This window comes from Choloepus didactylus, chromosome 8 (assembly GCF_015220235.1).
Source record: "Choloepus didactylus isolate mChoDid1 chromosome 8, mChoDid1.pri, whole genome shotgun sequence".
NCBI lineage: Eukaryota > Metazoa > Chordata > Mammalia > Pilosa > Megalonychidae > Choloepus > Choloepus didactylus.
Window position 1 is genome coordinate 123,725,356 of NC_051314.1, and position 26,274 is coordinate 123,751,629.

General features: G+C 37.4%; 1 protein-coding gene across 2 annotated transcripts in view; it reads left to right on the forward strand.

The window, feature by feature from the left end:
* Positions 1-26,274, forward strand: part of LOC119542201 (PZP alpha-2-macroglobulin like) — a 44,913-nt gene that overhangs the window by 10,173 nt on the left and 8,466 nt on the right. Inside the window, exons 8-27 of one of the 2 annotated variants that reach the window (XM_037846772.1) lie at positions 1,538-1,649; positions 1,973-2,087; positions 2,219-2,328; positions 3,524-3,685; positions 5,081-5,308; positions 5,560-5,623; positions 8,627-8,769; positions 11,049-11,198; positions 13,299-13,463; positions 13,906-14,014; positions 18,250-18,406; positions 19,087-19,315; positions 20,180-20,306; positions 20,660-20,781; positions 21,218-21,269; positions 22,440-22,523; positions 22,788-22,964; positions 23,904-23,991; positions 24,879-25,035; positions 25,363-25,437. In XM_037846772.1, coding sequence (XP_037702700.1) covers positions 1,538-1,649; positions 1,973-2,087; positions 2,219-2,328; positions 3,524-3,685; positions 5,081-5,308; positions 5,560-5,623; positions 8,627-8,769; positions 11,049-11,198; positions 13,299-13,463; positions 13,906-14,014; positions 18,250-18,406; positions 19,087-19,315; positions 20,180-20,306; positions 20,660-20,781; positions 21,218-21,269; positions 22,440-22,523; positions 22,788-22,964; positions 23,904-23,991; positions 24,879-25,035; positions 25,363-25,437 — 2,626 coding nt within the window. The remainder of the gene's footprint in view (positions 1-1,537; positions 1,650-1,972; positions 2,088-2,218; positions 2,329-3,523; positions 3,686-5,080; positions 5,309-5,559; positions 5,624-8,626; positions 8,770-11,048; positions 11,199-13,298; positions 13,464-13,905; positions 14,015-18,249; positions 18,407-19,086; positions 19,316-20,179; positions 20,307-20,659; positions 20,782-21,217; positions 21,270-22,439; positions 22,524-22,787; positions 22,965-23,903; positions 23,992-24,878; positions 25,036-25,362; positions 25,438-26,274) is intronic. The other variant, XM_037846773.1, reaches the window with a different exon arrangement.

Sequence of the window (26,274 nt, forward strand, 5' to 3'; positions counted from 1 at the left end):
AATTATTTTTTTCTGGAATATTTTAAAACAAGTCGTAAAGATCTATAAATATCTTACAGGTTTTTTACATCTATAATCTCCTTTTTCCCATTGCATTAGCGCATTAAGGAGCAAATCAGTTGACCTGTAAATATCTCACTTGCTAACTTTGCCTACTTGTTTCCTTGTGGTGTACTGAGTTAATTATTTTTAATTTCTCCTCTAGCCAATTTTACGAGGATACTTTGGGTTTTTTGCATGGATTCACTTGGTGTGATGACAGGACAAGTTGTTTATTAACCTGGAGTGATCTCTTCTCCAGAATGTTCTACTCCAATCAATTTCACTTTCTCCTTTTCTTCATGTGTCTACCCTGATAAATACTGTCATAGAGGAGAAAGGGGGGTGAGCTAACAGGAGTGACTAATAATGTGACAGGGAAGTCTAAAGATCACAGAAGAAACATCAATTAATGCCTAGAAGCCAAAAATTAGATTTTATAGAGGTGATTTAAATTTAATATGTATTATCCAATGACTAATTTTATGATCATAAAGAATGCTGGACCCGACATCAGCAGTTATGAGTATAAATCTCCTGCCAATAACTCAGTTTTACTGGTGCAGCCCCCTGTTTTCAATAGTAAATTGAGGAGGTGCACATGATATATGAGGATCCCTTCTACTTTAACATGTGGTGAACTGCAAATAACTCTTACAGTTCCTTTAAACCTTGAGGATTTCTGCCAAACCTGCAGAAGCAAAGGGAGAATGCAGGGCAAAGAAATATGCCAACCTGAATATATATATACTTGAAGTATCAAAGCTCCTGTCCTCTGCCCCAATTCTGCCTCAGAGTAATGGCCAAGGAAGAAACTGTCCTTCTTAATACACCCTAGTGTAGATATCTATCTTCTGGAAAGGAGTTTCAGAACAAGTTGTCCTGATTTTGTTCTATTTTTTTATGTTGAAGTGATATTGGAGGCATTTGCAATGGAAAAAAAAAAAAACTAATGCCCCCAAAACAAAATGATTATCAATTATTCCGTTTTCATTCAGAAACAGAGAGAACGAATTAAGGGCACACATGTGCACACACACACACATTCATACCCTTCCTTACCATCACACACAGACAAATTACATTTTTTGGATATGCCTCATGGTATTCTCAGGGTTTTGTTTTTGTGTGTGATATGATTGTGTTGGATTTTCTTGTATATTTTTCACTCTATTTAGCATCTAAATTTGCTCATTCGGTATAAATAACAAGTTTTGATTTTGTAATAATAAAATGAAAATAATGAATACAATGAATAGGCTAAAAGGAAGAAATTTTTTAAAATTCCAGAGGAAATTTGGTGGTACAGTGCAGTCAAGTTTCAAGGATTTTAATGGGTATTATTTTGTTAGGCGTTTTCCAGAACTGTTGCTACTTAGTATGCACTCCAGATGATAAGGATATACAGGGAACTGCAGAGAGTATCTGTTGTAGGTAGGCTGATAGCAGGAAATGTAGATTCCCTCCCTCAGGTCTTGATTTTTTCCTTCTGTGACAGATATACCTATGGGAAACCTGTCCCAGGACTCGCAACTGTGCGCATATGCAGAAAATTAATCCTCTCTTTTAATTGTTATAAGCCTGATGTCTGTGAGGAATTCAGTCAACAGGTTAGTATTCAGTATTCTCTCTGAGGGGCTATCCTTGTTGACAACTGGTGAGCTACTCCATTTGATTGACTAGAAAAAAACGTCAGGTGCGCCATCCCTCCCACCCCACCCCCCGCTAAAAAGAGGAATTTTTGTTCCTAGTCAAGAGAATTCTCATTTTGATGACTAACCTTATTGATTACAAAGCAGATGTGAACTAATATTAAATTCATGAAGGTTCATTAACATGTTTAACTCAAAGAAGTTGTCTTGGCATTAAAAAGAAAATAATCAATTTAGTGACTATTGGTCTTAATCAGTATGACTTTTTTTTTTTATTCTAGCTAGATAGCAATGGCTGCATCAACCGACAAGTGAAAACCGTGTTGTTCCAGATTAAAAATGCAGGTTTTGAAATGAATCTTAAAGTGGAAGCCAAGATCAGAGAAGAGGGAACAGGTTTGACTATTAAATGGATTAGGAGACAAAACAATAAACACTGATTTATTTCTCATAACAAAATAAGTGTCACAAAGGAGGTGATCGAAAAGCAATTTTAGGGCTAAGGTAACTTTCTATATATTTTTCAGACCTGGTATTAACCGGAAATGCGACCAGTGAAATCACAAATATTGCAACCAAGCTCACATTTGTGAAAGTGGATTCGCACTTTAGACGAGGAATCCCATTCTTTGGGCAGGTAGAGTATATTGCAATTCACAGGTAAACAAAGTGTCCAGTGGTGTCTAAGCAGCCCAGGACACAATGATATAGCCTGTACACAGTTAGGGTTATCAATTAATAAATATTACCAAAATCATGTAATCAAGAAGAACTGCATAATTTCCCTTATAAATGTCACTGATGAAATGTATAAACACATACCTGATATTAAGAGAAGCAGAGATACTATTGCTTTTTTGCATATTTAGAACTAAATATTAATTATTACTTAACTAAATATTAAGTAAATATTATTTATATTATTAAATATTTAACATATTAAGATACTTAATGTAATTTGACTTAGTTATTATGTCAAACCTCCCCACACTCCAGTTTTAGAATAAGTAAATATATTTGCCACTGTCCAGCCAGCATCAGACTTTTAAGAGAATTTCTCACCAATTCATGGCTGTGGGGATCCTTCTTTATATTGCTTGTTCTATTTAAAAATAAACAAATTTGTATTTTTAATTTTAAGCAGAGATATTATAATAGTGTGCATTTCATGATTATTCTTACTATCTTGTTTCCAAGCTTAAGGTATATGTTTTAAGAATAATAAAATAAAGAGAAATCTTCATTTCATTAATATTAATAGTTAATTTTACCAGTTTTATAAATATTAAACTTTCTCAAAAAGAAACCCTGTCATGTGGGTTTTCTTAAATGGTTTGTTTCATGAGATAATAATAATATTTTTATTAACATTTATGGGAGCAGTTACCATGTTATCTTCTAAGCTACCTTAAATGGATTAACTAATTTCAATCTTCAATACTACCCCATGGAGGCACTATTATTATCCCCATTTTACAAATGTGGAAAAATAAAGCACAGAGAAGTTAAGTAGCTTGTTAGGAGTAGAGCAGAGTACAAAAGTCATGCACTCCAGTCTCTACCTAAGTACAAAAGGAAAAGCATCCAGTTTAAGGATGATTCTAGGTCCACACTATGTAGCCTTCATATTATAGTTAGTACTGGTCTTAATGGAAATACTGCAAGGTTTCAAAAATAGACAAGCTATGGAAGACCTGGGGATCCAAATGGAAGGAAACAATTATGGAAGGGAAGGGTTTTGTTCAGTTGCAGCAGCAAAAGAGCTTTCTCCCATAGGTTCTGCCCTCTCTGAGTATTATTCACATAATTTATCAACTGCTTTTTGTTTGCAGGTGCTCTTGGAGGATGGGAAAGGCATGCCCCTTCCCAATAAACTCGTCTTCATCACTGCCAATGAAGCCAACTATCATTACAACACAACTACTAATGAACAGGGTCTTGTACAGTTTTCCATCAATACCACCAATGTCCTGGCTAAAAGACTTTTTGTCATAGTAAGTATAAAAAAACCAAACCCTGAGGACAAAGAGAAACTTTAGAAACAGTGACTTAGAAGTGAAGAAGCCCACAGACTGTATTTAGAGAGAAGAGTAAGAAATTGCCCAACTTCGGGGTTATAAATTTGGGGATAACAGAATTTCATGAAAAATAATGAAGGCATTAAAAGAGGTACTATAGAAGATCCTGATCATTTCCTTAACATTATCTTTAAAATTTTATAAACAGTATTATGCAAAACAGTTATTCTCATTTGATTTTGATCCTGAAAAATACCAGTTCCTTCAGTTCGTAAGCAATTTGTGTAATTTGTTTTATATTCCTTTTTTCATATCCTTTTAGATATTTTGTAAAGTGATCAGAACCATACACACACACACTTAATATATATATCCTAATGATTGTGAACAAAAGATTTCTATGCTAAGAAACTTTTATGGTTTTAACCTCAAGGAAAGAAGTAGTAAAAGACTATAATTTATTTATTCCAGCTTAGCTAAATTGCATGTAAATTATTTCCATTTCTCAATGTCCACATGTTAATTCAATATAAAAATATGTAATGATGCTTAATGCTTTCTATACGATGAATACCTGTTATTCCCTAAGAATGAAAAGATGAATAAACAGAGTCCCTGCATTGGAAAAGTTCCTGTATTCATGGAGTTAACAGATCAGTAAATAATTAGTAATAATTTAATTAAATTTAAAAAGAAAATTAAAATAGGATTATTGTGAGAACAAATAGAAGGATCCACAAAATACTCCTAAAAATTTTAGATAAAAATATAAGTGCCCCCAGAAAAGAGCCAAGGGGCAACCATTGCAGGAGGAAAAGAAGGAATTTTCTGCTAAATGGTATCTGTATTAAAAGTCCAGAAATGACAAAGGCCTGAGAAATCAATGCCTTTGTATCTATTCACAACAGTGATAGACTCATAGTGCTGACTTACTGAAGATTATTTATTTAAAATATTGAGACCTATAAGGTAATAAGATATTACAATAATATATAGTATCATTTTAATTAAGCCAAATTAAAGGGACTTCTGTTATCTGAGGATTCCCTTTTCTGCTTGTTCAGATCTTATCATTCTCATTCCTCGGGCTCTGAGCAGCAGGGAAATAAAAAGTCAAAGCAGTGATGAGTTAGCAGAATCAAAGCAAAGGAGATAAATTTGTGGATGATTACCTTTTAATCTCTGCAATGCAAGGAGGTTGACAATTGTTTATTCGGTGGTCAACAGGGATGAGGAAGGCCAGCAGAGTGTTTCAAGTAAAAGACAAAACATTTTTATCTGTTCATTTTGGTGGGAAGCTAAAGTGCAGAATTTAAAGCTAACATTGATTCTTCTTTTTTTTTTTTTTTTTTTTTTTTTCTGTTCTATCAGGTCTACCATGAGAAACCTAACTTCTGTTTTAGCTATACATGGATACAAGAAGAACACCGGGGAACTCAGCACATTGCAAAACATGTCTATTCCTCAAGCGGGAATTATATTCAACTGGAGCCTGTAACTGGAACCCTGCCCTGTGGCCAAACACAGATTATCAAGGCCTACTATATACTCAATGGACAGACCATAGGGGACCAGAAAGAGCTCACTTTCTATTACCTGGTAAGAACAAGGCCACAGAATATATTTTGAGCTTCTCAGAGAACAAGAGTGGTCAATGGGGCCAGAAATTTCAAAATTACCTGAGCACTGCCATTTTGCTTTCTCATCCATGTTCCCCTTGGGTCTGAATTTTCATGAGGTTGGTTCTTTCCAGCAGAGACTCAACACCCAAACACTGGTCATGTGGAGGATAAGCTGTTGAAAAATGTCAGGTTGAAGAAAGCTTCCTTTATGTCGATTTTTCTTTGCAGATCATGGCTAAGGGAAGCATCCTCAGATCAGGAAGCCAGGTTCTGCCTGTAGAGCCGGGAGACAGTGAGTATCCTCAAACCTGTCTTCCATTTCTTCCCCAACACATCCACCCTTGCACTTGAGATACGGTTCAGAAGTGGAGAAATTATTTCCTTTATCCATTCAAACTAAGAAGGAGGACCCAAAGGAAAATTAAAGAGTCTCTCTGTGATTCTTTGGCATTTTTTTATTCAACATCAGTCAACAGATAAATTTGATTGTCTACTTATGTGACAAGCACCATGCTAAGGCACACTATTTTTTCACTTGAGTTTGTCTCTTCTGTCTGACATGAAAATAAAACATTTTTTAAATGTAAGCTTCCTTCTATTTTTTCCTTAACAATAAATGTGCCTTGACCATCTTTAAACAGAATATTACAGAGAAGGAAAAGCTAAGCAGCAAGGAGAATGGGGAGGAAGAAAGGTGACAGGTATTTTATTTTCTGCATCAGACCCTGGGCTAGAGGCCTTCTGCATACCCTACCTTACTTAAGGAGAGAAGGGGTTATGCTGCCGGCATGACATTGGGCACTTGGCACATGAAATTGGTTTCATTTCATGAATAAATTGGAGAGGAGGGAACCGAGATTGTTTTCTATTCTAATTCAATCCTTATCAAGAGAAAAGCCACTGGAAAGAGACCCATGAACATTCTTGTAATTACTCTGAATTAGGCAAACATTACTCCAATCTTTACTCCACCCAGAGCTAAACTTAATAACTCAAAATTTGTTCAATCTCTAATATTTTTTTTTCATTTTTATATTTCTTTCCCTTACCAAGCTGGAAAAATAAAATACCAATTGTTTTTCATTGTCCAATATAGAAGCAATATTGGAAGGGGAGTTTGTTGCAATTTAAAACAGTTACTAATCAGTATGCTCAACAATTAATAATTGTTTAAATTAAACAGGAAAGACTGCTGACAGTTTTGAACATTATGGTCCCCAATATTCATGTGGGGATAGTTATATAGGGATAATGGATCCTATGGTGTGCAGTGTTCTATCTTGTCACCCTTTTTTCTATTTTCTTGTAATAATGCAGCATATAACACATTTGCAAAAACAGGTGAGTGTGTTAAAAATCATTTTCTTGATTTATTCTTTTCTGACATTTTAATTGGAGCTTCATTCATAATAAGAAGGGCCTATCTGCCTAGAAATATCTATACAGTAATATCAGGAAGAGTACCTTAATTATTTACTTCATGAAGATATCACAAAAATTTATTGAAAATAATTGAGCCAACAATTGGAAAGAATTTTGTTTATTTCTGTCTAGAATTGTTTGAATCATGATTACTTATAATTTAAAATGTTTACACATTTTAACTGTTATCAATTACCAATTTGCTCTCCACTAAAGAATTACAAAAAACCCTTGACTACATGAGAACAGAACTTGTTCACATTTTGTCTGAATTCAAATTTTTTAATAGCTCAAGTTTAGCTGTCTCATATTATTACTAGTCTATCCTTTGCAGATTTATAATTAACATCAGGGCCAAATTACTAATTTCAGAACTATGTCTGAGTCTGTTTGATATTTAGATTTTAAATAACAAAGTATTCACAAATTTCCTTATTAAAAGGCTTAGTTTACTTCCAGTAAACTAAAAAAAAAAGTCTGCCATAATTTCTCTTGAGATATTTCAATCTACTCCACCTTCTACGTTTAGCTCAAGGCACAGAGGGCAAATTTCTCTCTTTTTAGAGTGGAACTTACTTCCTTTTAGAGGTCTTAGTTAAAACTTGATTCCTCCAGTTGGACAGAAAATGAATGCCACAACTATATTTTAGTAGTATTTTAAACCCCTTCTCCTTCCAAACTTAGTATTTTGCTCCATAAAGCACTTCAGAGTTAACAATGTTAAGCTATAGTAAAATTTACATGGAGTTGGAAAATTCCTCATTCTTCATACAGTCAGTTTTTAACTGAGCATCAAAAATCACAGGGCTTTAATAAAATTGTTTATAAAATGAGGCTATTAGCCATAATTTTTAAATATTTGTAGTCCAAAAAAAAGAATTACAATCAATTATAATTGTCTTATAATTAAAATCACCCATTGTCCTGTTATTTTGAGTTTCAACAATGTCTAAAGTCTGTTGTCCTATGACTCTGCATTCTCTAATTGCTCCCATTTTCTAACAACAAAGAACATATTACTGGGGAAGATCTTGGAAGCAACAAAATTTAAAGACTAATAGCTTGAGTAGGAGAGTTGTAGAGAGAGAAGATATGGAATTAACGGCAACTGGTTTTCTGTCTCCCTTTATGTACCAATATCCAATAGACATTCCTATTATTAGTTTAAATGCCTAGCTTTTTTACAGTTACTAACTTTTATTTAACTAAATGAAGGCCATCTACCCATCACCAATGGACCATTTAGAAAATAGAATTTTTGCTGTTGCCCTTTTGTAACCATTTTGTGGCTCCTTAGCTAGACTTAAAAAGCTTAATGTATCTTCCAAAATGTTATCTGAGTACAATTTAATCCTTCAGGTAGAATATATTAACGGTACTCATTACAGTCTGTAGTTGCAATGAAAACATCCAGAATTGCATAGTCTCTCAGGAAATCCAATTATGATGAACATTTTTCACCTGCAGAGCTTTTTAAAAAGTATTTGAAAAAGAAGTAAATACTATGATTATGTCTTGCAATGTATAGCTCTGTATTTAAATTTGGAATCATCTCTAGTCTGACATCTAAATAAAATGGTTGTCATTCTTCATATACATACTAGCAAAATAATTTTTAGCTGTTGAGATTTAAGTTGGTTTAGGCAATGTTCAGAGGAAAATCAAATAAAGAAGTGAGCAGAAGGAATTCATTAATTTATCTTGCAGATGCATTCTTGTGGAGAGACAACAGCCTATTAATTTCACCAAATAACTAGAAAGACAATTAACAAGACTAAGCTGTGGAACGCATAGGCCCAGCTCTGAACTGGTTAACACCAAGCAACTGTTTCGTGACACGTGACCATTTTGTCTCATTCTCTCCATGCTCCAGTGAAAGGCAGTTTTTCCCTATCTTTCCCTGTGGAGTCAGACATTGCTCCCATTGCACGATTGTTCATCTTTACCATTTTATCAAATGGAGAAGTCATTGGAGATTCTGAGAAGTTTGAGATTGAAAACTGTCTAGACAACAAGGTGAGCATCTTTAGCATAAAAAAAGAATGGTTTTCTAGGTACCATCTATTTTACCCCAGAGAAAGTTGAGTTCAGAAAAGTAAAATGAGTTGTCCAAAGGTTCCCAAGAAATTAATGGCAGAGCCAAATCTCTAGGCACCTAGCACAATACATTTACAGCTACACAAAATTTCTTACCACATAAAACGTAATTAAATGTTGTGTCATCGGTGCCCTTCTGTGTTAATTTCATTCTGTGATGTATGCAAGACACTAACACTCAAAAGTTCCAAAAACCTGAAAGAAAAATACAAATACCTAGAATAATTGTCATTCCACCTCTAGCTACTGAGCACTTCACCATGAATCAGAGGTAAAGCTGGGCCTCTAAAAATCAAACCAGCTATCTATCCCTTGTGTTGTCTAGTTGTCTCCTTAGGACAGGACAAACTATTGAATAAATGTTGTCAGTAAACAGTGAAGGAAAGATAAGAAAAGAGGTTCCTCACTGACACTATAAAACTGAATGTGAACAGAATTTTGGGCCAAAGGGCAGCTGATCTCCTGCTTCCTGTGTAGCATTAATCTCTTTCTTTCTTTGAAACCCTGGTGTCATGGATTGGCTCATATGCACATCAGGCAGAGAAGCCATCACGTTTGTACAGTATCATGGGTAACTATAATTGCCAGTATTTTTTGGTTACATACCCAAAAATTCAAATTGATTGAATTTTTGGATATGTAACTCCACTTTTTACTTCTTACAGGTTTGAAAATGCAAATGCATAAATAGTAATGATAAATCTATGGTTTGGGAAATACAATGTATAAAGATATAATTTGTGACAAGTACAACAAAAAGGAGGAGGACAGAGGGGTGTAGGATCAGGGTAGATGTATGCTATGCTGTTGAAGTTAAGTTGGTATCAAATTATAGATTTAGGATGTTAAATTTTAGTCCCATGCTAACCACAAAGAAAATGTATGAAAATTATATACAGAAATAAATAAAAAGGGACTCAAAATAGTACAATACAAAAAATCAAATAAATATGAAAGTAAGCATTAATGGAAGAATTGAGGGACACAAAAGGTATAAGACTTACAGAGGCCAAATAGAAAAATGGCAGAGAAAAGTCATTTTCAGTAGTTACTTTAAATGTAAATGCATTAAACTGTTCAGTCAAGAGGCAGAGCTTGGCAAAATGGATAAAAAAAGCATGATCCAACTATGTGCTGTTTATAAGATAGCTTAAATTCAAAGACACAGGTAGATTGAAAGTAAAAGAATGGAGAAAATAAATACCATGCAAACAACAACCAAAAGAGAGCTTGGGTAGCTAAACTAATATCAGATAAAACAGACTTTAAGTCAAAAAGTTACAAAGGACAAAGGTCACTCAATACTGATAAAATGGCCAATTCAACAAGAAAACATAAAAATTATAACAATTATAAATATGTATGCATAATGGCAGAGCCCCAAAATATATGAAGCAAATATTGACAGATTTTAAGGGAGAACTAGGTCTACATTAATAGTAGGAGACTTCAGTAATGGCATTCAATAATGGATGGAGCATCTAGACAGAGAATCATTAAGGAAATAGAACACTTGAACAATACTCTAAACCAACTAGACCTAACAGACATATATAGAACATTTCACCCAATAAGCAACTGAATACACAGTCTTCTCTAGTGGACAAGGATCATTCTCCAGGAAAGACCATATGTTAAGGCAAAAACAAGTCCCAATAAATTTAAAAATTTGGAAATCATGCAGTGTATCTTCTCCAACCACAATGGAATGAAGCTAGTAATCAATAACAGAGGGAGAACCAGAAAATTCACAAATATGTGGAAATTAAACAATATGCTCTTAAACAACCAGAGTCAAAGAAATCACAAGGGAAATTAGGGAAAAAGTGAATGAAAACAAAAACACAACATGCCAAGATTTATGGAATGCAGCAAAGGTATGGCTGAAGGAAAATTTACAGGTCTAAATGCTTACATTAAAAAAGAAAGATCTCAAATCAAAGACCTAACCTCACAACCGGAGGATGTAGTAAAAGAAGAACAAACTGAACTCAAAGCAAGCAGAAGGAAGGCAATAACAAAGACTAAAGCAGCGATAAATAAGAATAAAAAAGCAATAGAGAATTAGCAAAACCGAAAGTTGGTTCTTTGAAAAGATCAATTAGAAAAAACTGCAAGGATGATTTGGGAAATGTCAATGACTACAGGATTGCATAAGTAGAGAAAATGTTGGATGACTTTTCCCTCATTTCTCGCAGGTGGATTTGAGCTTCAGCCCAGCACGAAGTCTTCCGGCCTCGCACGCCCACCTGAGAGTTGCAGCTTCCCCTGCGTCTCTCTGCGCCCTCCGCGCCGTGGACCAAAGCGTGCTGCTCCTGAAGCCCGAGGCTGAGCTCTCCGCGTCCTCGGTGAGTTCCCGTCAGCCTCGGGAGGCAGCAAGGGCCTCGCCGGGGGCTCACAACGAGCATCCCCTACTGAGAGTCAAATATACCAACAAACAAACTTACCAAAGACTGATCTAGGACCTGATAGTTCCCCAAGCTTTCTCACCTGCATGTTTAAATGTAATCCTCCCAACATCCCTGAGAGTAGGTAAAAACTCAATTTTAAGAGGTGAAAAATAAGATTCAGTAAAGTTAAGAAATTTGTGCAAAATAAGTGGCTGAGCTGAGATGTCATTCTGATACCCTGCCTACAAGTTTTGATCCCTTCCATGACACAACTTCTGTTTCTACATGGAATCAAATCTAAACCCAATTACTCATGTTTCACAATCATCTTAGTGAAAGCTAAATGTTGTTAAGATTCTCCGCTTATTTGATGGTCCCCACCGTCATGTCCACAATATCCTACTGATTGTACAGGGCAACCCTATTCACTATGGGAGAAATTACACCAAGGAATTACCAAGTGACACAGATTATTGGGGGCAATTTCGAGGCTGTCTTTGCAGTCTGTCCTCAGACCCCCAAAGGTTCATGATCTCCCACATGTCAAATACACTCACCTCCTTCCCAAGGTTCCTAAAATCTCATCCAATATAGCAACAGTTTGAAGGCTGAGCCTCATCATATATATCAGGTTCAGGTACAGATGATATTTTGGGTGTAGTTCCTCAACGGAGTTCCTCTAGATATGAAGATCTTCAACTAAAAAGTTATCTGCCCCCTCATGCCCAACATAAACTGGGGAAACAGGCAGAGAAGAATCACTATTGACACTACTGATCAAAAAGGGGAAAACGAGAGGCACACAGGAGTCCACTGGTCCATGGAAATTCTGAGATCCAGTTGGACAAATGTTGGAGGTTCTTTGATTAGGATTCTGTCTTACTCCAGCCCAGGAATAAATCCTCAGAGCTCGGTCATTTGCCATCCTTTTTTCCATTAAAAGTAGCCTGTATTTGTTTAAGAGTGTGGGCACTCTGCTTGCTGTTCCAAATTGCCGGTCAGAAAAGAGAGACCTACTATCACCTCCAAGGAGAGAGTCTCAGTGCATGGAGGGTAGCAAGAGCATGGCATTTCCAGACACCGGGAATACAGTCTTAGGGTCTAAACCCATTCCTTGTTTTGCAATTGCCAGGGGCGTGAGCAAAACACAACTCACACAGGTAATGGACAATATGTATTCAAACAGAATAAACAGATTAAGGCAAGCTTCCCTAGTGGGCATTATTCCCCCATGGCCAGTGGGTCACAATCCACAACCAATGAAGGCAGATGATCTATGCATATCCTTCTTGTGCCATAATGGAAGAATGTAGCTCCCTCCACACTGGGAACAGCTATAGCAGTGGGGGTGGGCCAGGTGCCGTAAAACCTACGTACCTAGTCTGGGGGTGCTTACATGTGCTCAGCGCTAAAGGAGACGGAATGCACAGACAGATCACCCTCTGAGAGGCCCCAAGGAGGGAGTTAGCCCACAATTATTATCAGGTCCTGGAAGCCAGGGTAACACATCTAGTCCTGAGCACAGAGTCTATTTGTGGGTCACAGGCAAAGGCAGCAGTCTGCACCTGGCTTCCACAGTTTTCTATTGCATAAACATTGGTCTTTCCAATGTAGATGGTATGTGTTCATACATGTGCCTATTTGGTTCTTCTATCAAAAAACAAAGCTAGGTAGATGTAGAAGCTTAACAGGTGCCAATAGTAATTCCTACCTAAATTCCCCAATGCATTAACTATTTATCAAATACAAAGGCAAATTAGAGCTCCTTCCTGTAGTTGGTCTAGTTTTGCCTCTAAGCTGTATAGGTAAGGTAAAATTGATCCCCAGAAACTTGAGATTTTTTTAATCCTTGGGTCCCATTTCATAGGTTTCATATCTTTAGTACAAAAACATTTTAAAAACAAACAAGCAAAAATCTTCCTCTTCTCCCTAATTTGCCAGGTCCATGAAGGTACACAAGAAAAGACTGATGATAATTATCATATTTCTCTCAGTTCATTGAATATATTAAAAGAAAAGCAGACAAGAGTTTTACCTTTAATCTCTCCTCTGTTACAGGTGTATAACATGTTAACTGTGAAGGATCTCACTGGCTTCCCTGAAAATGTGGACCAGGAGGAGGAAAAACAAGCAAGCTGTTCAGATCCTTATATCACTCATCATGGAGCCTTCTATCTGCCCTTTGCAAGTTTTGATGAAGATGATATACATAGCTTCCTGAAGGCAAAATCCTTATTAACTTATTAATGTTATGGCTTGTGAATTTTTTTATGTGCTTAGAACTTTATATCTAATTTTAGAAGTCAGTTAGCCTGGCTTCTTCACTTTTCAGCTGAGAAAAATGAAGTTAATAAAGACGTTAAAGTCTCTAAGATCACCCAGTTAGGATGTCAGAGTCAGAGCTACACTGACCTCTGCCTATTCATCCGAGTATTTTTAGGTATATTTAGTTTGTCTTCAAAAGACCATAAATAATAAAATCTTAAAAAATCTGTAAAGTATAGTAATTTTACCATTCCATTTATATTTCTTGATTTCTGGGTATCTCCATGGAATTAATATAGCATTAAAGCTGTTGGAACTACATAGAGCAATTTCTGAGAAAATCATATTTTATACATTCTAATCAGGATTACAACTTGATTGAGTGGTCATTTTTTCCTAGGGTATGGGGCTGAAAGTGTTCACCAACTCAAAGATCCGAAAACCACCGTCATGTTCAACATACTACCCCCTACCGCCCCCAAGAGGAATACCACCACTGGGTTATGGAGGTAAAATACTAAGTTTTGCATCATATCCAACAATGTGACTTTGCTAAAAATGGTAAAATGAGTTAGCTAATGAAGACTCATCACCATTTTATCCATAAAGAAACCAAGATTCAGATAAGTTGTTTCTGCTGAGGTGGCTTAGCTGGTAAGTAACGTGGCCAGAGTGACCAGTTTTTCTTAAAGAGTCAGATACTTCAGGCCACAAAATCAAATGAAATAAAAGATTTGATGTACTATACAGGAAGAGAGAGGTTCACAATGGAAGGAGAGAATAATTCTGATATGGAATCAGGAAAGACATTCATAGAGATGTTGCATCTTGAAGATTCAGATTCACTGGTGAAAAGGAACAGTGTAAACATAGCAGAAATATCACATAACCCAGGGCCATAAACACTGTTTAAATAAAACGCTTTTTTTCTAGACCCTTCAACTTGCCATTAAAACATCTGTGCTGCCCCAGATCTTCCTACACTTGGAGCCCTTTATCCAACCCTTTCCCATCCCTCCCACCCCCGATTCTGACTAACTCTTTTCTCCAAAATACTTGATTTCTATCTGTTAAGAAAGATTTATATCCTTTGAACTTTGGATTGGGAATCAGAGGTCCTGTGTGTGAAGTGAACATGTCATGCCCCTTCTATAAGCCTCAAGTCCTTCATTAATGAATTGAAGGAATTTGACTAAATAGTTGAAGGAATTAAGAGTTTTAACTGCTCAAAAATTGTTTGCTTTGTTCCTTGACACTGGAGCTACATTTAAGGTCAATATCTGTTTGGGTTTGTTAAAGCTGCTGGAATGCAACATACCAGAAATGGGTTGGCTTTTCTAATGGGGATTTATTAGGTTGCAAATTTACAGTTCTAAAGCCATGAAATTGTCCAAATTGAGGCATCAAGAGGTAGATACTTTCTCTGAGGAAAGGCCAATGACATATGGGGTTCCTCTGTCACATGGGAAGGCACATGGCAATGTCTGCTGATCCTTCTTTCTGGGTTCTGGTTTCAAATGACTCTCTCTCTCTAAAATGTCTCTGGGCATTTCTCCCTTAGTTTCTCTGAACTCTCTACAAAATGTCTCTGCCTTTTAACCTCTCATAGGGGACTCCAGCAAGGGGATTAAGACCCACCTTGAATGGGCAGGGTCACATATCCATGGAAACAACCTAATCAAAGGGTTCTTTCCAAAATATGTCTGCCCCCACACCATTGGATTAAGAGAACATGGCTTTTTATGGGGTACATAGCAGATTCAAGCCAGCATAATAATCCATCTATAAACCAACCTCATTGTGAAGAGAACAATGCTGCCATCCCAGTTTTAAAGGATTATGGACTGTTTTACCCTAAATATAACCTTCAAGAATAACACAAATTTCAGAAAGTTTCTCAATAATGATAGATATGATTTTGTCAGGAAAATAAGATGTTATATAATTATGATGGAGAATAAAGTATAGGGAAAATGGAAATAATTGTGAGAGTTCCTGGTAAAAAGAAGTGTGAGTTTAAGCCATGAAGATGTAAGGGAGAAGGAAGTTTTCTGGAAGTGGGTAAGAATAGCATTTGAGGCATATGATATATCTCAGAAAAAAAGAACTTCTAAAATGTATGATGAATACACAAGAATGTATTTGTGATAAATACAAATGACATGTGTATGAGGCAACGGAAGAGCTAAGAAAACTGCAATACCTTGTGAAAGTTATTGAAAATAATTTGAAAAACAAGAAACTCTGAGAAACTATCATACACTCTCAAGACTTTTACAGCATGGAAGAGCATATATGGAGAGGGAAACTTGAATACTCACCATAGGACCTAAAAGAGAAGGAAATATAAAAACATACATAAATTATGTTAGACAGTGATAGAAGTGATTACTGCCCAAAACAATGAAAATGAAAAAGTTACAATTATGAAAGTTATCATTCATTCATATGTTCAATAAGTATTTATTGAATACTTGCTGACCCAGTTTCTGGATATAAAACAAATAATGAAAACAATATTCTTTAACCTCATGAAGGTTATATTTTAATGGGCCTAGAGGGAGAATAAACAAAATAAATAGGTGAATTATATAGTTTGTTAGGAGATGATAAATGCTGTGGGGAAAATTCAAATAGGGAAGAGGATAGAGAGACTAGAGGGAGTTGCAAATATAAATAGAGTGGTCAGTGAAAGTTCTACTAAGAAAGTGAAATTTGAGGAAAGTCTTGAAGGAAGTAAGAGAACAAACCATATAACTATCTGAAAGAAGAGCTTTACAGTCAGAGGAAACAACATTAATAATAGAAAATAACTATGTAGAGCTTACTATGTTCCAGGAGATATTTGAGAGAGAGGTGGATAGATAGATAGATAGATAGATAGATAGATAGATAGATAGATAGATTCTCACGGTAACCTTATTGAGTAGGGTCTCTCAATGCCATTTTCAGATGGAAAAACTGAGGCCTAGAAAGGCTAAATAACTCTGCTAGTAAGATCCCACAGCCAATAAGATGTGGAGTGGGGATTCAAATCAGGTAGTTTGACTCCATATTCATGTTCTGAAGGCACAGTGCCCCTCAAAGACTCTGAGGTGAGAGCTTGCCTGAAATGTTCTGAGAGTACAGAGACCAGTGTGGTGGGAACAGAGTGAGTAAGAGAGAGATCAGAGGAATAAATGAGGCCAGGCTGTGTAAGGCCTTATAGGTCATTGTAAGAAATTCATTTTTACTCTGAGTGAAATGGGGAATTTTTTAGAAGAGGAATGGCATGACCTTATATGTATTTTTAAAGGATCATGCTAGATACAGAATTTAGAAGAAAATAAAGTTTCAAGGTTTTGTAATTTTTTGCTTGAAAATAGTGAAGGACAAAAATGAATAAAGGCATAACAAAGCTAGGCTGAGCAGCCCTTTTTAAAGGCATCAACAGAATACCCACTTGAAGGTATTTTGTGATCAGAACGAAACAGAAACAGAATATAAACGGTGAGTCCAGGGATGGGCACATTTTCATGAAGCCAGATGGGAAAAGAAGCAAAAATAAGATTTTGCAGTGGGAAATGGATTTAAAGGCATTTACAGTGGAGTTTATCAGTTATGACATGAGGAGGAATAGAACTTTAATATAAAGAGTGAAAGGACAGGTGGAGAGTCAAGTTGGCATTGAGAGTACGAGACAATAGGAGGACATAGCTGGCATCCAATAAATGGAGTTATGGTAACACATAATACCTTGGATTGTTAACTGCTATAGCTGCAGGAGTTGGAGGGCCCTTGACATCTGGGGTAGAAAATAGAACATAGTTCATTTGGATGCATCATCCATTTAGATACTTAAATATTAAAGATAAGAGCAAAGACAGAGCAAATAGAACATCAGTGAGAAATCAGTTGGAGATAGAGATGGTTCCCACATGGAAGGACATGGGGGAAAGAAACTGTATGAAAATTCTTTAAAGAACTTTCTATTGATTCTTTTCCCAATTGAGAGAAAATCTCTGGAAATATGTTTTTCCCTGTAAATGTTCTTTCCACAGGTATTTCTGAAATATCAAATGGGATTCATGGGTGTAGATCCTAACTCTTCTTTCGGGCATGGGATGGACCAGATAGTCTTCAGGTCTAGTTCTCTAATTGGTCACTGCTGTAAATGATGTATTTGCCATTGGGATAACCCAATGGAAGGAACTCTGTTTCAGGTCTTGAATTCTTAATTTCTCCTTTCATAAAATAAAATGATTAGCCTTGTTATCCAAAGAACAATAAGGTTGCAAGATTCAATATAGTATACAGAATGTTGTTATGATTAAATTCTGTTCACTTCATTAGTAAATCAAATAATTTTCAGTGTAACCATCACTCACATTGCCTAAAGAGAGTTTCACAATTCCCGTTCAATTACTCTAAGAATAAATCAGTACTCTCTCACATTGCAAACCCATCATTCTCCCCCAAACCCATAAAATCCTCTCCAAGTTCTCTTGTGCTTCCAAATTCCATTCACATAAAATGATGCTATCTCTAGGATATATGGAATTTCCAATCTTGACAAAGATTCCTTTCTACTCAGAGAATGAGGGCTCAACAAATTATTTCCAAAATTCTCTTGTATTATTCCATCTCTTGGGAGGCAATCTGAGCAGGCAAACTGAAAATTTGCTCTCTTGTATTTTCCATGTGTCCCATGTAATGAATACTTTTTTTTCTTCTTTAACTAGAATGTTATTTTCTTTTATTTTAGTAGCCTCAGGAATAGCATCTGGACCAAGGGGTCCATCTGGTCTTCATCTTAACTCATTTGCAATACCTGTAAATACTATACAAAGTCCAGAGCCAATTCCTGAAACAGTGCGGAGCTATTTCCCTGAGACCTGGATCTGGGATTTGGTGACAGTGAAGTAAGTAGCTTCACTCTACCCCCGTTTGCTATGAGTGAGGGAATGTGGATATGCCAGCATTTTCATTTCTAAGATAATCTTTCTGAAAAGTTATAAATGATTGTCTTTACCTATCAGCCTTTCAAGATAGACCTAAATAAAATGTTTCAATTATATAGGTTTATTAAAGTCATTGTCTCAAAGCTGAGCAATTCTAAAATAATTATTCCTGAAGCTGCCAGAAATTAGATGTGGGAACTAAATAGATCTAAATGCTAGCTGCCTCATGCCCTTCAGGGAGCTTTCAATAAACAGCAAGATTTCAACAAGCACACATCAAATAAATCAGGCTACATAAACACAGCTGTCAGTTGGTGGAATCTTGATTCTTAAATATGTTCTTTTATGGGATAGTATGATAGTGAGGGTAGTTTAAGGACCAAATTGAATCACTTCAAATATTTTTATTTAAGTTACAGACATGTGTGATGTGTCCATAGGTTGATAAGGGAAAGAGGTACCGTTTATACTTCCATTTTCCCAACTTGTCCCTGATTCATAATCTAGTATGCGTGTGTGGGCACACACACACAGCCATGAGTGGATTCAGTTCTTGACATTAACTTTACAAATATGGGTTCTCACTTGAGAAGAGACATTTTCACCTGCTTAATTTTTTTTCGTATTGCCATCCTCCCCAGCTCATCTGGTGTGGCTGAAATAGAAGTAACTGTTCCTGATACCATTACTGAGTGGAAGGCAGGGGCCCTCTGCCTGTCTGAGGACACTGGACTTGGTCTCTCTCCAATTGCCTCTCTCCAAGCCTTCCAGCCCTTCTTTGTGGAGCTTACAATGCCCTACTCTGTGATCCAGGGAGAGGCCTTCACACTCAAGGCCACCGTCATAAACTACCTTCCCAAATGCATCCGGGTAAGAAAAATGAGGGCAAATTGAAAGGGCAGACATAATGAAAGATGCCATTGGCCAATCAGCTCCAGATTTTGTTCCCAAGACAACCCATAATTCTGGGAATCATGCAATAGCACTGCAAATAAATAGTGCTAAGCGAGGCAGGACATTATAAGAGAGAGAACCCAATGATAGATGCACTTCAACTTCTGAAACCATGGCTTTCCAAACCACAGATCTTTTTTTATTCTTTTAATTTCTAGAAACTAGCAGAATCCTTTCCCTCAATTTAGGCCTTGTTCTGGGAAGATTCTTGATGCTGAGTTTCCTCAATTCTGTTAATGTCATTCTCCAACTCCTCATCTCTAAATTCCCATAATCTATAGCTTTAACTTACTGCAGTTATCTCTCTGTAAATTGTATAATAACTTTATGTATAGATTATATCCTTTTAAAATAATATCCTTAAGGTCAGAAACCTCTTATATACTATTCATAATTTGCTATGCCTTATATAGTATAGACATGTAATATGTGTTGAAGGAAGTGGGGAAAGGAGGAAGAAAGAAAAAAAACCTACACAGCAGGTAGGAAACGGTAGGTAGTGATCCTAGGGGCAACATATCGTTGCTGCTTTGCCCTACCCTCCACTGTTGCTATATCTGCCCATCCCTCTGATCTACCCCAATACAAATGTCCTATCCTCCTAGCAAATAATCAGTCTTGATTTGTATCACTGACATTCTCATGTTTCTCAAAGCATATATGGATTTAAGCCACATACATTTTTTCTCCAGCACCTCATATTTGGCCCCAATTCCATGCCATCATTGTCTTTCCATATTCTGATAACTTCTGTGTCTTCACCTTGCTCACGGGTGATAGGTCAGTGTGCAACTGGAAGCCTCTCCAGCCTTCCTTGCTTCCCAAAACCAAAAGGGAAAAGGATCCTATTGCGTCTGTGGAAATGAGCGGCAAACCTTGGCTTGGACAGTAATTCCTAAAACTCTAGGTGAGTGACAGTCTGCAAAATGGCCTGCCATTCAACAGGGTATAGATGTCTGATCACTCTTTGCACAATATTCTCCTTTTTGCTTTCCATGAACATAATTCTGTAAAGTTGATTTCTTTTCTTCCTTTGATGTATATCCACACTGACCCTCTCTCGCTACCTTCACCCCCACCTGGGCCCCACAGTCACTACCTTTGGATATTGGTTATTCAGTACACATTAGCCTTGTTTCTCCTGCTTTATTTCCCATCCCAGCCAGTTGTGAGATTAAATTAATTACACAGTATAGGGTTATTTTCAGCTGTGAGGGAGGACTCAGATGGATACTCATTTTTCTAGGTTCTTTGTTTTAGGGAATGTGAACTTCTCGGTGAGTGCGGAGGCAGTGCATTCCCTAGAGCTGTGTGGAAATGAGATTGCTGAGGTCCCTGAGATTGGGAGAAAAGACACAGTCATCAAAACCCTGTTGGTGGAGGTAAGTCGGTCTGGACCACTTGACATGTTTTTCTGAGTCCCTAATAGTAGTAATAATAAAAAGCACTGTGGCCAGTCTTGAGATAACAAAGGATACCATGCTCAAACAATCCATCCCATAAACTAATGGAATTTCCCATCCTAAAACTATGGCAGGAAGCATTGCCAGTTTGTTGTAAATAATTTTTCCATAAATTTTCAAGAGCTACTCCCTTTTCTTGATCTCTCCACCTCTCACGGAAGAGTCATATAGTTCTCAAATTTCTTACCTTCTCATTTTCTCTGCCAGTCCCTGAATTTATAATCGTCTAAGAATAAATTGAGTATTAGACATCATTTAGTGTAAAGCCCACCTTTCAAAGCAAGGATTCCATAGTTGTTATCCTGTAACCTAGTTTTTTATCCTTTTTTCTTCCTTTTCTTTCTTTTCTTCCAAGCCTGAAGGTATTGAGCAAGAGAAGACCTTCAACTCCGTAACCTGTGCATCAGGTAAGAGTCCAACCTCATAATTATGGTTAGAACAGTGCGCCATGGCGGGGTATATATTTTAAGTTACAAGGCACATCTACACATATTACCACTCTCATAGTTTTCAAAATGTTCCATTAAGATTATCATAATATGAAGTATTTCTTTACTCACATTTTACAGATGAGGACACGGAGCCCAAGAGAGCAAGTTAACACGGCTCAGATGTTACAGACAAAACCAACACTGGGGCTTTCTTGGTTCATTTCAGCCCTCATACTTCCATGGCCCATTGGCTGCTCGTTAACAAACCTGGATGTATGAGCTTCGAGTGCCCCAGGACTAGGGAGAAAGAGAGCAGAACCATGACAGATTTGAATCAAGGGAGATATTCTCTAAAATAATCAGATGAAACATGGCACTCAACTCACCTCACTAAAAAACAGGTTTTCATGGCAAATGAAAACACTTTACATTTGGACTTTATCATATCATTAAGAAACCATTGTAGCTTTTAAACAGTACATCACACTACACTTGTCATTTGAGAAGGACTAACTTAAGGTATATTTATGTTATCTATTCATAACCATGGGAATCCATTAAACTATATAGAATAAGCAAGGAAGTGTAGCAACTTATCTTACTAAGATGATATCATTGTGATTAAATCAGAGAACCATAGGTCCCTGACTGCACCTAGCCTTCTTTTGGGGAGCTATTTTATACCACAACATGTTTAAGTGAGAAGGAAAAGGGATCTAAAAGTCACATACTGCCAAGAGGAGCTGGTTCCTTAAAAGTGAATTTCATTCCTAAGTCAAAATTCTTATTTCTGGTGACCAGAGTTCCTCAAGGAGATGTAATACCACCACTGCTAAAAAAAAAATAATAAAAATATTAATAACAATAACAATAACTGCTCAAATTGCTTGAGGATAAATATATTGCATATGCTGTTCTGAATGTTTTACATGTTTTATTTCACTGAATCATTGCAACAACTTGAGCAAATCAGACCATGAAGAGGTTAGGTACTTTACCAAGGTCACTACCTTACTTAGCTAGTAAGTGGCAGATCCAGTGTAAAACTTGGGCAGTATGGCTCTGCAACCCCCACTCCTAAACATTATATTGCATTGCATTCATAGGTAAGTATCTTCTTTTGATGTAGTTTATCTGTATCCAAAGGTACTGAAATATCTGAGCAAATATCCCTGAAGCTTCCACCAAATGTGGTCAAGGAGTCTGCCAGAGCCTCCTTCTCGGTTTTGGGTAAGTCACCTTGTACTTAGGACACTCGGGATAAAACAGCGGCTGCTGTATATGTTATCTGTACCTCTGTATTCTAATTATTAACTTATTGATAGCTTCTATTTCTATTAGGGTCCTGGAAGGCTCACTCTCTAATTATAACTTTCCCCTTGCCTAAATGATAACTTGGTATGTGACTCTAAAAATGAAAATCATTTGTCTCTAATAATGTTGGCTACTCACGAACTGAAATTATTCTGACATCCAATTTTTCACATTCCCCAGGTGACATACTAGGTTCTGCTATGCAAAATATACAGAATCTCCTCCAGATGCCTTATGGTTGTGGAGAACAGAACATGGTCCTGTTTGCACCTAACATCTACATCTTGAACTACCTGAATGAAACCCAACAGCTAACTCAGGAGATCAAATACAAGGCCATTGGCTATCTAGTCAATGGTAAGTAAGACAGAAAAAAATTTACTTTATTACTCTAATGAGACTTTTCCCAATTAGGTTTGAATATGTCACCAGATATTAGGCCAGTGATGGTGATTTGTATGAAAACAATACTCTTCCCATCCTCTAATACAATGTTTTATTTTCACATATCCATAATATCTACAAAACTGTGGCAGATCCTGCACACAGGGGACCATGGAATGCCAATGGCTCCCTGACATATGGGTGGCCTGCTGTTCTAGTTTGCTAATGCTGCCAGAATGCAAAACATCAGAGATGGATTGGCTTTTAGAAAAGGGGGTTTATTTGGTTACACAGTTACAGTCTTAAGGCCATAAAATGTCGAAGGTAAGGCATCAGCAATCGGGTACCTTCACTGGAGGATGACCAATGGTGTCCAGAAAACTTCTGTTAGCTGGGAAGAAACGTGGCTTGTATCTGCTCCAAAGTTCTGGTTTCAAAATGGCTTTCTCCCAGGACGTTCCTCTCGAAGCTGTGGTTCCTCAAAAATGTCACTCTTAGTTGCTCTTGGGGTATTTGTCCTCTTGTAGCTTCTCTGGAGCAAAAGTCTGCTTTCAATAGCCATCTTCAAACTGTCTCTCATCTGCAGCTCCTGTGCTTTCTTCAAAGTGTCCCTCTTGGCTGTAGCTGCTTGTACCTTCTGTCTGATCTTTTACATGGCTCCAGTAATTTAATTCAGACCCACCCTGAATGGGTGGGGCCACACCTCCATGGAAATTATCCAACCAGAGTCATCACCCACAGTTGGGTGGGGTGCATGTCCACGGAATCACTCAAAGAATTACAATCTAATTAACACTGATAGGTCTGCCCACACAAGATTACATCAGAGATAATGGTGTTTGGGAGGACATAATACATTCAAACTAGCATTTTCCTAGTTCTTCATGAACTGGTTGAAACCTTCCATTCCAGGTTACCAGAGGCAGCTGAACTACAAACATCACGATGGCTCCTACAGCACTTTTGGAGATCAATTTGGCAGGAAACAGGGCAATACTTGGTAAGACAAAAAATGATCTATTCTGACTTTCAGCTGTGAGTACAAGTCACATACATATATTAACCTATTTAATTCTTACAGCAACCTTATGAAGTGAGAGTTGTTACGTTCATTTTACAGAGGCAGAAACTGATATTCAGTGTAAATAAATAAGTGTCCCTGGCTTAAACAACTAAGAAGTGGCAGAACAGAGAACACTTTGAAGTTGATTATTTCTATATCCAACACACCACACCTCTTTTCCTTCTCATGTTGCTTTGGCCCCATTATACATTTATGATTGGTCTTCTTAAGTTGTTGCTGAACACTTTTCTAGAAACAGGCTAGAAAACCTGCAGCCATTACTCCCAGAGCACACCTGACTGCTTTGTATCAGATAATATTCTCTCTCTCTCACAAGCCTGATCACGTGGGGAAACGAGGAAATCAGTGACCTGGAAACTGGTGGGAGGGGTAGGGTAATGTAAAGGAAAATATCCACATCTTTGAAGCAGGGCATTAGGAGTTAGTCTATTAGAGTATAAAGCTGCAGTAGAGAAAGTAAGAAATCTGCAATCAGAAAAAAAAAAAAAAATACAGAAAACTCAGAAGGATGGAACAAATGTTTTAGTCAGCCACCCAAGGAAGCTCAGAGGAACCAGAACCTATAAAATGACAGAGATGCTCTAGGAAACAAGGATCTGTTAGTAATGGATTTAATAACATGTGGCAGCAAAACAAAAAGAACAGAGGAGCTGCCAGGCTAAAGGGAAAAGTCTCCAAACTATGAGTTTCAGCTCAGTGATGTTCATTGCTGTGTATTGAGGTGGGGAGGGGTTTTGGGGATGGGTATCCAAATAAAGCAAGAAAACAAATGACCTTAGCACCCCACACATTTCCCCCCTCAGGCTCACGGCCTTTGTACTGAAGACTTTTGCCCAGGCTCGAGCCCACATCTTCATAGACGAAGCACACATTACGGAAGCCCTCACCTGGCTGTCCGAGAAGCAGAAGGCAGACGGCTGCTTCATGAGCTCTGGGTCACTGCTCAACAATGCTATCAAGGTGAACTGCTCCGAGAACTTTGGAACCTCAGGATGTATCAATGAAAAATCCCCCAAGGGCAAGGGGAGAAATGAGACAAAGAGAAATTGCAAAGATTATGTCCTGGATAATGTAGGAGGGCACCAAGGAAGGAGCATTCAACCTGGAAATTATAGAGGAGGAGGAAATGGTACTTTGAATAGGGATAATACTTTGCCTGATAGAGACAGATACTGAGGCAAGTTTCCACGAAACAAGAGAAGAAAATATACTGAAATCGGGAAGTAGAATTAATCATAATCTCTTTCCCTCTCTCTGCCTCCCTCTGACTCTCTCTCATGTTTACAGGGAGGAGTGGAAGATGAAGTGACCCTCTCTGCCTATATCACCATCGCCCTTCTGGAGATTCCTCTCCCAGTCACTGTAAGGTCCCCTTCAATCCCATTTCCCGACCATGAAAACTGCAGACCCTACTGAAAAACTTTCCTTTTGCTCAATGCTGAAACACTTCTCAAATAGATCAGCTGCTTGGTCAATCCATTAAGGAGGTTTTATACTTGCCCAGTGTTCTAGTTTGCTAATGCTGCCGTAATGCAAAACACCAGACATGGATCAGCTTTTATAAAAGGGGGTTTATTTGGTTACACAGTTACAGTCTTAAGGCCATAAGGTGTCCAAGGTAACACATCAGCCATCGGGTACCTTCACTGGAGGATGGCCAGCTGCATCTGGAAAACCTCTGTTAGCCGGGAAGGCACGTGACTGGCTTCTGCTCCAGAACTGGTTTCAAAATGACTTTTTCCCAGGATGTTCCTCTCTAGGCTGCAGTTCCTCAAAAATGTCACTCTTAGTTGCTCTTGGGGTGTCTTTCCTCTCTTAGCTTCTCTGGAGCAAAAGTCTGCTTTCAACAGCCATCTTCAACCTGTCTCTCATCTGCAGCTCCTCTCTCAGCTCCTGTACATTCTTCAGAATGTCGCTGTTGGCTGTAGCAAGCTCTCTCCTTCTGTATGAGCTTATATAGTGCTTCAGTAAACCAATCAAGGCCCACGGTGAATGGGCGGAGCCACACCTCCATGGAAATTATCCAAAGTCATCACCCACGGTTGGATGGGTCATATCTCCATGGAAACATCCAATCAAAAAGTCACACCTTAATCAAAAAAATTAACGAATCTGCCCCCACAAGATTGTATCAAAGATAATGGCATTTTGGGGGCCATAATACATCCAAACAGGCACACCCAGTAATGCCCTTAGATT